Source organism: Orcinus orca, chromosome 14 (genome assembly GCF_937001465.1).
Source record: "Orcinus orca chromosome 14, mOrcOrc1.1, whole genome shotgun sequence".
Lineage (NCBI taxonomy): Eukaryota > Metazoa > Chordata > Mammalia > Artiodactyla > Delphinidae > Orcinus > Orcinus orca.
In genome coordinates, this window is record NC_064572.1 from 41,205,545 (window position 1) to 41,218,237 (window position 12,693).

The 12,693-nt window shown below is 49.4% G+C and overlaps 1 protein-coding gene across 2 annotated transcripts in view; it reads right to left on the reverse strand.

Annotated features, from left to right (window-relative positions):
* The window catches only part of GRID1 (glutamate ionotropic receptor delta type subunit 1), a 666,827-nt gene that overhangs the window by 13,046 nt on the left and 641,088 nt on the right, over positions 1–12,693 (reverse strand). Inside the window, exons 15-16 of one of the 2 annotated variants that reach the window (XM_033433944.2) lie at positions 6,287–6,527; positions 5,947–6,028 (exon numbers count right to left, since the gene is read on the reverse strand). In XM_033433944.2, the coding sequence (XP_033289835.1) occupies positions 5,948–6,028; positions 6,287–6,527 (322 nt within the window). In that variant the 3' untranslated portion in view covers position 5,947. The remainder of the gene's footprint in view (positions 1–5,946; positions 6,029–6,286; positions 6,528–12,693) is intronic. The other variant, XM_004273011.3, reaches the window with a different exon arrangement.

The following is a 12,693-nucleotide window of genomic DNA, read 5'->3' on the forward strand; positions in this document are numbered from 1 at the left end:
GCCACTGCTATTTCTGAGTCCCATTTCTCCAGGGATAGGGATACCTTCCTCAAATGTTGTTGAAGAGAATCAGGAGAGTTAAGAAGATAACATGGGAACCTGAGAATCATGTGGGGGCCTTGGAAAAAACAAAAAAACGCCCAGGTTCAGCTCTGAATCCATGGGGTGGGGCTTGGGAATCCATATTTCTAACAGTGCTGCAGAGGCAGATTCCAGGCCTGGTTTGGGAAGGCTTCTTTTTTTTTTTTTTTTTTGCCATACGCGGGCCTCTCACTGTTGTGGCCTCTCCCGTTGCGGGGCACAGGCTCCAGACGCGCAGGCTCAGCAGCCATGGCTCATGGGCCTAGCCGCTCTGCGGCATGTGGGATCTTCCCGGACCGGGGCACGAACCCGTATCCCCTGCATCAGCAGGTGGACCCTCAACCACTGCACCACCAGGGAAGCCCCCTTGGGAAGGCTTCTTAATCTCTCCCCATCTGAGAAGCAACAACAGTGGTGGTGGTGATGACTATGACAATGACAATGACCAGACCAGCTGCCACGTTGTGAGCTGGCCTATGGAGCGGCCCATGTGCAAAGATGTCAGTGATGGCCTCTGGCAAACAGCCAGTGAGGACATGAGGGCTTCAGCCCAATGGCCCATAAGGAAATGAATCCTGACCACAAAAACAACCATGTGAGTGAGCTTGGAAGTGGATCTGTCCCCAGTATAGCCTTCAGATGAGACCCCAACCCTGGTCAATAACTTGATTACATCCTTGTGAGAGACCTTGAGACAGAAGACCCAGCTAAGCTATGCTTCCATTTCTGACCCAAACTCTAAAATAATAAATATTTTACGTTTTAAGAAAAGAAAAGAAGATAACATGTAGTTTTCCTGGCACAGAGAAGGTGCCCTAAGATGTGACTCCTCTTCCTGCACCCCTTTCTGCCCATCACAAGGTCCTTGGGAGGGAGCAGCCCCTTGGCCACCATTCAACAAAACCGTTCCCATGGGTCAGCTGCTACTTAAGGCAATTTACACACCATCCCTTGTTGAACCTCAGAGTGACACTGTGGGGTTAGCATAAATGAAGAGGGCAAAGGTGCAGGAGAGAAAGTCTCTACATGGAGTTGAAGAAGCACTGGAGGATGGAGGCAGGGAAAGGTGTACATTTGAGGGGAGCGTCCTTAGCAACAAATCTCCCATGGAGCACAGGAGTGTGCTGTGGGCGTTTGCAGACAGAAGCTGGACCACTGGCCAGAAAAGAGGGGCTTGGCTGCTGCTTCACCCCTGCTGCCTGGCCACCCCGGCCTCTGTCAGCCCCTGACAGAGGAAGCAGAGACTGGGGGAGGGCAGGCAAGGCAGGAAGCAACAAGAATTCCAAGCTCCCAGCCTAGTGACAAATGATTCATCCCTCACTTCTCATGTCATCTCCCATTTGTGCAGTTCTCATCTTTATTTCATGAATATTTTATTCTCAGAGCAACGGCTCCACTTTCCCCATAAATCTAGAGGGTGGCTCTTTATTGCAACTGCGGAGCGGGATGCACTCACCTGCATTGGTTAATTACATAATCGTCTGATTCCTTAGAAAAAATATGACCTCAAATCCACGTGAATATTAAGAGGTTGAATGCACATTACTACTCTTCCCGAAGTAGGTGTCTAAACTCTGACGATGTCGCAGCATAAGCTGTTAAATACGACTTAGGACTCCACCCAAAGACAGGTTTCTGGCTCTTAAGAAATACGGCCAATGCCCCCAAATGAAGCATTCTCAGCTCAAGCAGACACTCTCACCTAATTGCAAATGCTGCTCCATAAAATGCAGGCAACCAGTAATACAAAGCGGTTCTGGATTAAATACCATCATTATTTGTCAAAGGTTTTCAATATATGCTTCTAAAATCTGTTGTTTCAACCCCTTTCCTGGCTCCTATTCCCTATGTGATGAGGTATAAACCCCTTGGTCTGGCATCTAAGCCCTTCAGAGCAAGTCCCTGCTTCGCACTCCAGCTTCCTCTACTCCCATCTCCTTGCTGATGCCCCAGAGCTCCAGGAGGTGTGATGACTTTGTCTGCCCTGTGCTGGTCACCCTGCCCCAAAGCAAGCTCCAATCTCCTCCAGCTCGAGGATTAGTACCAATCCTTCAACACTCAGTTCCAACAAGCCCAAGCCCCAGGAACTCTTCACTAACCAGTATCCCTACCCTCTGTGACCCAACCATGCCCTGGCTGGGCTGGGTGCCCCTTAGCCCTTGATGGAAACTGTGGCTCATTCCAGGGTGGCCCTGATCAACGGATGACGGAGACTGCTTGGCTGACCTCTCTGCCATGTCTGCCCTCTCTGCCATGTCTGCCCATGTAGAGCTAAGCCGCCTAAAGCCAGGAACTATGTCCTTACAGGGATACTTACTAAAGAAATGAGGAAAGGAAGGGAGAAATTTCATTTGAAAAGCAGAAACCTATAAAAACAGGAGAAAGATGGTACAGTTCTTCCTTTTACCATGTAACACCCGAAATGGCTGGAGGAAAGGCAGCTACTGTGTTTTATTCAACCCACCTCTACATCAACTCTCATTCCTATCCAGAAGCATGCTGGCATCCCCGGGCAGAAAGTTCCACATTTTCTAAGCAGGAATACTGTATTTCATTCTCTTGTGCCTGAGATCCTGGGCTTATGTAGAAGCCAGAAAGGAAGCTAGGAGGCTTTCCAGGCAAGAACGGAGCTGTTCCTCTCAGGGAGGTCATCCCTTGGTCTCCTGGTCTTTCTCTCCTTTTGCCTCTGTCTTCTATGCCTCTCCAGTGATCCCCCTGCCGCCACCTCTCTCTCTCACACACACAGCCCCTTTGAAAATTCATTCTGGGCTGTCCAGGCTGGATCTGGCGCTAGATACTGAACCAGGGGATGTGAAGAGACAGTGACTAGAAGCAACAAGGATGGACTCACAAGGGACATTCTGGGTCTAAGCCTGTGTCGTCTGGTCTCCACACTGCTCACAGCAGCCCAGAATGATGCCTCCATGACAGTGCAATGCTCACCCAGCTGGAAAAGCTGTCCTCCTCCCCTAATCAAAGGGACATTTGTATAGAGGGACATTTGCTGTAAACTTCATTGAAGATTTTCCAGTAGCAAAAGAAGCTTGGCAATCATGAGAAAGAAAAACAGAGCTGGAGGAATCAGGCTCCCTGACTTCAGACTATACTACAAAGCTACAGTAATGAAGACAGTATGGTACTGGCACAAAAACAGAAATATAGATCAAAGGAACAGGATAGAAGGCCCAGAGATAAACCCAAGCACATATGGTCACCTTATCTTTGATAAAGGAGGCAAGAATATACAGTGTAGAAAAGACACCCTCTTCAATAAGTGGTGCTGGGAAAACTGGACAGCTACATGTAAAAGAATGAAATTAGAACACTCCCTAATACCATACACAAAAATAAACTCAAAATGGATTAAAGACCCAAATGTAAAGCCAGACACCATCAAACTCTTAGAGGAAAACAGGCAGAACACTCTATGACATAAATCACAGCAAGACCCACCTCCTAGAGAAATGGAAATAAAAACAAAAATAAACAAATGGGACCTAATGAAACTTCAAAGCTTTTGCACAGCAAAGGAAACCATAAACAAGACCAAAAGACAACCCTCAGAATGGGAGAAAATATTTGCAAATGAAGCAACTGACAAAGGGTTAATCTCCAAAACATACAAGCAACTCATGCAGCTCAATATCAAAAAAACAAACAACCCAATACAAAAATGGGCAGAAGACCTAAATAGACATTTCTCCAAAGAAGATATACAGATTGCCAACAAACACATGAAAGAATGCTCAACATCATTAATCATTAGAGAAATGCAAAGCAAAACTACAATGAGATATCATCTCACACCAGTCAGAATGGCCATCATCAAAAAATCTAGAAACAATAAATGCTGGAGAGGGTGTGAAGAAAAGGGAACCTTCTTGCACTGTTGATGGGAATGTAAATTGATACAACCACTATGGAGAACAGTATGGAGATTCCTTAAAAAACTACAAATAGAACTACCATACGACCCAGCAATCCCACTACTGGGCATACACCCTGAGAAAACCATAATTCAAGAAGAGTCATGTACCAAAATGTTCATTGCAGCTCTATTTACAATAGCCAGGACATGGAAGCAAACTAAGTGTCCATCGACAGATGAATGGATAAAGAAGATGTGGCACACATATACAATGGAATATTACTCAACCATAAAAAGGAACGAAACTGAGTTATTTGTAGTGAGGTGGATGGACCTGGAGACTGTCATACAGAGTGAAGTAAGTCAGAGAAAAACAAATATCGTATATTGACACACATATGTGGAATCTAAAAAAAAAAAAAAAAAAAGAAAAGAAAAGTAAATGGTCAGAAGAACCCAGGAGCAAGACGTGAATAAAGACGCACACCAACTAGAGAATGGACTTGAGGATACGGGGAGGGGGAAGGGTAAGCTGTGACAAAGTGAGAGAGTGGCATGGACATATATACACTACCAAATGTAAAATAGATAGCTAGTAGGAAGCAGCCGCATATCACAGGGAGATCAGCTCGGTGCTTTATGACTGCCTGGAGGGGTGGTATAGGGAAGGTGGGAGGGAGGGAGATGCAAGGGGGAAGAGATATGGGGACATATGTATATGTACAACTGATTCACTTTGTTATAAAGCAGAAACTAACACACCATTGTAAAGCAATTATACTCCAATAAAGATGTTAAAAAAAAATAAAAAGAAGCTTGGGACAGGACCATTAACTGTTCCTGTCAGTGGGTTTTCCTCAAATCTCTTCCTTCCTCCTCTCATATGGCCCAGAGGTGACAGGAGACCCCTGAGTCTGTGGGAGACTCCGGCCTTGCATGGCCTTACATGAAGGTATGCAGATAGCATGAGAGGAAGATGGAGGTCCTCAGAACATTTCAGACATGCTGAGTCAAACAGCAAGCTCTTTCCAGCAAAATCTAAGCGTGATGACAGAGAGCTCACTGCCTGGTATGAATGGAGGGTCTGTCCTCACTCCCAGTCATGTCAGGCGCTCTGTTACAGACTGATGTATGGGGCTGTGGTCAGCCAGCCTTTCTAGGCTGCAGAGATGTTGGCCATGGTGATGCTGCCTCTTTGAATGCTGGTTCTGGTTACTTTAGTGCTTCTTGTTTGAAATTTACCGTTTGTATCAACATAATCTTTTTTTTTTTTTTTGCGGTACACGGGCCTCTCACCGTTGTGGCCTCTCCCGTTGCGGAGCACAGGCTCCGGACGCACAGGCCCAGCAGCCGTGGCCCACGGGCCCAGCCGCTCCGCGGCATGTGGGATCTTCCCGGACCAGGGCACGAACCCACGTCCCCTGCATTGGCAGGCGGACTCCCAACCACTGCACCACCAGGGAAGCCCTATCAACATAATCTTTAAGTGGAGCTATGATTCAAGAATTAGCTGAGGTATATGTATCAGGTAGTGACAGCCCTACAGTGGAGTGGCTGGGCTTGTGCTACAGTGCCTGTGTGCAGGTTTCGACCAGGAGAGCATCATTACCAAATGACGCTCCTCGCCACCCTTCCCTAGAGGCACTGGCTCCAGGAGAACTTCATGAAGACTCTACAGACAAGAAAAAAAAAATCGATCTTGAAGATGAGCAAAACCCAAAGAGCAGGAAGTGTGGACGGCAGAATCAGCTTGTAGTTGGTACCCACGGGGAAGGACATGTGCCCAGAACCTAGAGTCAGAACAGAGCCCGAGTGGTCCCTGTGCTGGGTGTGCCTGGAGGGACGTGGGCAAGGCTGGGCCCTGCAAGGAGGAGGAAGAGAGGGAGAATGGATGATGAGGGGCAGGGGCCGGTCCTCCCTCCCAGGCTGGGAAAGCAGGGCCCATGACCCTTGATGAACCAAAGAGAACCAGGAAGGAATGCGGTTTCCTCTCTTACCCTACAGCTGGTCTCTCCAGGTCAGGGTGGAGGCACATGGGCGGGGCAGGGTAGGGAAGGCGCTGTTCATGCTGTACCCGCTCTATAGATAAATACACGACTTTAGTGGCCATTGCTGGCGCCTTGGCACTTGCTCAAGCGTGAAAACATTCCTTACATTTGTTATCTGGCTTTCAAGGCAAAATAAAACAATGATACCATCCCCCCTATAAAACATTGCTGTCTCCAGACAAGTGGCTTGAGTAAATACTAACTGGAAGAAAACCGCCCACCGAGTGGCCCAGTGGGACTCTCCTGCCTCTAGGCTGCAAAAAGGAGAAGTAGGGCCCAGGGCACGGACCTCTTTGGGGGTCTCCTGGTGGCACCGGTTGCTGTTCCACCATAACTCCAGGGCGGCCACCAGGCAGGCGAGGAGGAGGCCAATGGCCAAGATGCAGAAGACCCCGGCGAAGCTGTGCAGCTTGAGGGACTTGCCATCCGCCTGGGCGCTGGCATGGCTGGTAAGGTCGCAGCGGCCCGTGTGCGGCCACCATTTCTGCTTGAGCACATCCAGGTCCCCAGTGTCCTGAAGCTCCAGGATCCTGCAAGATACAATCCACATGAGCCACAGCCCTGGCCTCACTGACACAGCCATGGGGGCCCTGGCCCCTTCCCCGCCACGTCGGCCCCTCCACAGACAATGCTGAACCATCATAGCGGCTCTCTGCCTCAGCTTTTCCCTCCCAATCCATTCTTCACTCTGCAGGCAAAGCACCCTTCTCAAAACACTCCTCAGATTTTGTCACTTTCCTCCTCAAAGCCTTGATGTCCTCTCCCACCCTGTCCCACTGCCCATGGATGAAGTCCAACAGCAAAGTACATAAGGACCCTTGACATGGGATCTTGGGGCAAGCTCTGAGGATAAAATCAGGAAATACAGAAATGCACGATGCAATCACTCAAACTGTGGACCCACAGAAAGGTTTTCTTTCAAACGTCAATAACTATATCCTAAGTCTCTCCCACTAGGATTCATCAAACCATTCATTCATTCATTGATTTGAGGAGCATCTGCATTGTGCCAAGTATGATGTTCAACACTGCTGCAAGTATGGTCCAGAGCATGGGTCCCCAGCCCCTGGGCCATGGACCAGTAGTGGTCTGTGGCCTGTTAGGAACCCAGCCCCACAGCTGGAGGTTAGTGGCGGGTGAGTGAGTGAAGCTTCATCTGTATTTACAGCCGCTCCCCATCGCTCGCATTACCGCCTGAGCTCCGCCTCCTGTCAGCATTATGGTGAGTCATGTAATTATTTCATTATATATTACAATGTAATAATAATAGAAATAAAGTGCACAATAAGTAATGCGCTTGAATCATCCCGAAACCATCCCCGCCGACCCTGGTCCATGGAAAACTTGTCTTCCATGAAACTGGTCCCTGATGCCAAAAAGATTGGGGAAGTGCTGGTCTAGAGATACTTACCCGGACACTGAAACAATTAGAGCAATCAACGTGGAGTCAGAAGCTGTGATCAATACAATGAAATGAAAGTAGAAGCGCTAAGAAAGGCACCCATTGGGAGGGTGGCCTGGACTGGAGGGTGAGGGGAGACCTCATCAAGGAGGTGAAAGGTAAGCATAAAATAGCTCACAGGGGTTTAGCATACCTGTGTGCCAGGAAATCGCCTAAGTGCTTGACAGTGTTTAACTCTCATGTCAACTCTCTGGAAAGGCTACTTCCATGGTCCCATTTTTATAGAGAAGGATATTCAGGCACAGAGAGGTGACATATCTTGCCAAGGTCATTTTGTGGTTGGCAAGGATGGCATTCCACAGGGAAGAGGAAGAGCCTTCCTGAGACTAGAACCATGGTTGGAAGTCTTGTCTAGGGTGAGTGTATGAGAAGCTAAAACGTGGCAAGTGAGGCTGTAGATGGTGGATGAGGAGGAGGATGTGAGTTGAAGTGAATGAAACAGGCAGAGCCAAGAATGTGGGCTCTGAGAAGGTATGAGGGGAGCCTGGCGTTTATCCTGCTCACAGAGGTGGGGCAACGCCCCCGGCCCCCGTATTCCCCAGGTCGGTGTCTGGATGGCAGTTGTCCTTTGTTGTAGTATTTCATGGACTCTTTCTATAATCCAGAGGTCTGGACAGGGAGCCCGTGGTAGCTGGCAGCCCCCGGGCTCCTCACACCGAAGCTTTTTTATTTGTGGAAGCCGGACACTTTTGGCCTGGTCCATGGTCATCTGTTCAGGTGACAACACCCTCGGTGGCCTCTCTGAGCCCTCTGGATATGCACAGTTCAAGAGCAGTGGTTCTTGATGGTCAGGAGAAGCTCATGGCCAACTGGCCACTTGAGCAGACTCTGCCCTGGCCCTTAATTGCAGGCCAGCTGTGACCACAGGCTGAAGCTGAGCTCAGTTAGCAATCATGGGCTGTGACTGTGGAGAGGGAGGGAGACAGCCCAGAGGGGGTTCCCTGCCCTGTCAGCACCTAGGGGCCAGCGTAGTGTGGCATCTCGCCGGCTGGGTACAGCCTGGCTCTGTGCAAAGAATCTGCACCAATCCCAGCTGGGTGTCCTCGGACAAGTGACTCGCCCCTACTAAGCTTGGCTTCCTCATCATTGCAAGATTGACCCATGATTACCACGAGCTGAGTAGATCCTTTGGACCTTCGTGGCTTCCCCTGAGCAAGCACAGTGGCCGGCACAACTTGAGCCATCAATGGATATTTGTTGCATCGATAATGTACGAATGTATGAACGGAATCATGAAAACTAACCTGAACTAAAGTGGCTGTGGTGAGATAATGTCGGCTAAGTGGCCAGGGCACAAGTCAGCACAAGAGACTTAGAATTCAGCTTGGTCATTGGGATAAAGGCATGATTTACACAGGCATTTGGGGTCGTACTTGGTATGCCACAGGTCTCTTCTGTGGCACATGCCATGATTAATTGGGCAGCTGCAGGGTCCCACTACATCCAAGTGGCTCTGGACGTGTTAGGGAGGGAAGCTGCATGTCTGTACGTCCACTGGCTCATGCTGAGTGGCCGTTACGTACGTGTCTACTGGCAGTTCCGAGTAGGCTGGGCCTCCTGGCAGTTACGGGAAGCCCAGGGCTAGGTATGCAGGACCTCAGGGCCTTCAAGAGGACTCGTGGTTGGGCTACTGGCTCACCATGGAGAAGCAGCAGAGTTTTTAATTTATTGCCACAGATTCTGCTCTGATGGACACCAGTCAAACCCAGACTCTGCCATCACACTAGCCATGTTAGGAAACCTCTCAACTTTAGCTTTCGTATCACTAAAATCGGAGATCATAACAAAAGTGAGAAAGGCTGGGACCTGGGACCCTTTACCGGAGTGCTTGCCCTTGTACCTGGACAAATGTCTGCTGCAGCAACAGAACACAAAGCAGCTGTGACGGACTGAAGATAACTGCATGCATGTGCAGTCGGGGCCATTATGAAGAGTAAGATACAAAAGGGCCACAAACCAACTGCTGCTTCTAAGTTTCAGGGAGCAAAAGCAGGGTACTGCACACGATCCCTGCACACAGCACCCCCACGGGGGTGGGCAGACCACCTAAGCCAGCCCTCCAGCCAGACCCAGCCATCCGCCCCCACCCTTAGCCCACTTAAGGTACAAGCTTGCCCCCCTCCCCACCCTTGGGGAGTGAGCAAGGGACCTTTGTCTTGTTTTTGCTCCCTCCTGCTATAGCACGAGTCCCAGTAAAGCCTTGCCTGAATTCCTTGTCTGGCCTCTTATCAACTTCTGTTGATTCAAGAGTCCAAGGACCCAGGTCGGTAACAAAAGCACCTACCTCACAGAATTATCACAAGCAGATGAAAAGCGGGAACACATGGGACCACTCAGCTCAAGAGCTAGCAAGCAAGAAGAGCTCCATAAAGCTGGTCAGTATAGCACCACCCTCTGGCGCCACACTGACCAGCAGCCCTAGCCATCCAATGTTGACACAAGCTGCCTTTTATTGAGGACACAGTAAGGACTGACCATTTTACATTGTTTTAATCCTCACAATAGCCTGCAAAGTAGTTCTTATGTTTACAGATGGAAGACCTGAGGCTCAGAATCTAGATGGCTTGCCACCAGTCGCAATTAGCAAGTGGCGTAGCTGCTCTTCAGGGCTGGGTCACGCTGACCCGGGAGGCCGTGCTCTCTCCAGAACACCAAGCTGCTAAGTGCAGTCAGCCTCCTCTCTGAGAGTCACCTCCAGCCTAGGGGATGGTGAGACTCCAATAGGAGCGGGGCCAGAGGGCCGGATTCCCACTCTTGTGCTCATTAACTGCAGGAGGCTTCATTTTGCTGACGCTTCCCTTCTTCCTGCTCCTTGTAATTGTATGCATGTTTATGCCCAATATTATTCCAGGAAGACTGTAAGGCAATTTACAGGAAAACACAGAATAAAATAAAAACAAACAAGCCAATCCAAAAGAAAATTTAAATATGTAAGCAACAGAGGGAAGATAAAACAAGTCACAGGCACAAAATGACTCCTGGAACGAGGCTAAACTAATGCACACCATAATAATCTCTACTCCTGCTTATGAGTAAGCCAGAATGATAATAGCCACTTCCTGAAGCCAGTTGTTCTATTTTCCAGACAGATATAATTGCAGGTGCTTTCCTTTAGTCAATAGTCGTGGAGGCTGCCACATAGTAGGTGCTCTATAAATGGCTATTAAGTTGCTAAACATTTGCTGAATGCCTACTCTGCATGCCATGGTCCATAAAAGGGCTTTGGCACTCAACCGCAGTCCCACACACACACGTAAGTTGTAGCCTAAAGACCCAGTCCTCTGCCAAAACAAGGGAACATATCTGTATTCAAGGAAATAACTTGAGTCCCTGGGACTCAGGGAAGGAAGGCTACAGCAGTTCCAGATAAGACTGGAATCTGCTATTTACATAGGATTCTTTTTCTGTCAATGGCATGGGGCATTGCTTCCTGGACCTGCCCCCTTCCTCCTCTCAGGCATGACCCAGTTAGGGGCAGCCCACAGTTCTGCATGCATCATATAATGGAGCCTCTTAAAGAACCGTTGGCGGCAGAAAGTTGGAAACCTGAAGCCTTGAGTGTTCCCCCCAAGTAGGTACCCACGTGTCCAGGCAGGGGAGGTGGGGATGCTTCCAGCCCAGGAAAGGCTAAAACATAGACACCAATGACAATACTTCAGGAGGCCAGCACAGCCTACCAAGGACATTCACTTACAGTCCTAGAGCATGTGGCCTTCTGATGAAAGCAAAGGGTAATTAATCACTTCCTGCCAGAATGACACAGAAACTGGACTAGCCACTTTCAATCATGTTTGTTGAAAGATCCAGCCAAGAACCAGGCTCTCTCCTCTCTCCAGTCCGTCAGTGTTCACTTCAGCAGACTTTCAGGGGATCTCGGAGCAGTTGGAGTGCACGGGGACCCTAAGCTTTCCACACTGGGGACCCTGTGCTTCTGTGAGCACTGTGTTGGGGCACATTAGCTGTCTTGGTGGTGCTGATGCTGCTGCATTGGTCCCACAAGCTCCCTTACCATCTGTTACCAACCTGTGAGAGAGGTGCTCACAGGCTGATGGCCTGGGGAATGCCCTGAGCATCCTGTCTCAGAAAACCAAGTAGGGTAAACCTCAAGAACACCACTGTCTTATATACCCTGGAGGGAAGCCATCCCTTCTTCATGCCTTTAATCCCAGCAATTGATAAATCACTACTCTTCCTTCTCTTGTGTCATCCATCTCTGCTCCAGGGAGCAAAGGGAGGCATGGACTGTATACTTGATTAAATTCTACAGAAAACCCCAAAGCCTCATTGAACTTAATTAGTTCTACCCCTTTTCCCAGTTTTGCAAACAAGCCACTGAATGAATGGGCTGCAAGCCCTCCTCCTAGGCCTCTCCCTGATGGGGTTTAGGCTCAGGTGCTCGTGATCAGAAGAGCCCAATCAACATCTGGGAGGTGGGAGGTGGGAGGTGGGAGGGCTCAGAGATCCGATAGCAACATGGGCACAGCACTGGGGCTCAGGGGACCTGCCTTCTCCTCTCAACTCTGCCAGTAGCTGGCTGAGCTGCCCTCAGCGCACATTACCCTCTCTGAGCTTCAGGATGTGAAACGCATGATCTTTAACAATTCTCACCCCTCCAAGTGGATGCTCCTCAGTGCTGGAAAGCATGTGTTCATCAGGTAACAGGGCGCTGCCCCTAAGCCTCAGCGCCATGCCGGCCTTTTCACCTGGCTGCTTCTGCCACAGTTTGGATTCTGGTGGACCAAGGCAGAGCTCTAGTTCTGCTCCTTCACCCACCAGGATGTCACCCCACAGACATGTGTGAGTGGTGGGCTTAGACATCACTGGGGACACGAGCCCCTGTTAGCAGGCTGGCTGCTGGGAAAAGGCCACTGAGCTCACCCGTGCTGTTCACCTCCATCCTCTCTGTGAGGCCAGGTAACCTGGTCAAGGGCTAAGGTAAGTTCCTGTGGGGAAGCGAGAAATGGGGGTGGGATGATGAGAGATTATCTTTGTCAAGGAGGCCGACCAGGTGTCCAGACTGGGCACTTGGAAACTCAGTCATGCCCAGGAGTCCAGAGAAGATCAAGTTCAAAGGATGGACGTGCACCAGAAAATCACCTGGGAAGCTAAAGAGGCCAATGCAAACTAGACACACATATTCATTTCTGGTGGACAGGGTCCACGTGTCTTTGCTTAGGCCAGAACACTCCTGTCTACACAGTGTTTCCCCCCACTCTCCCCCAACATGCCCCATT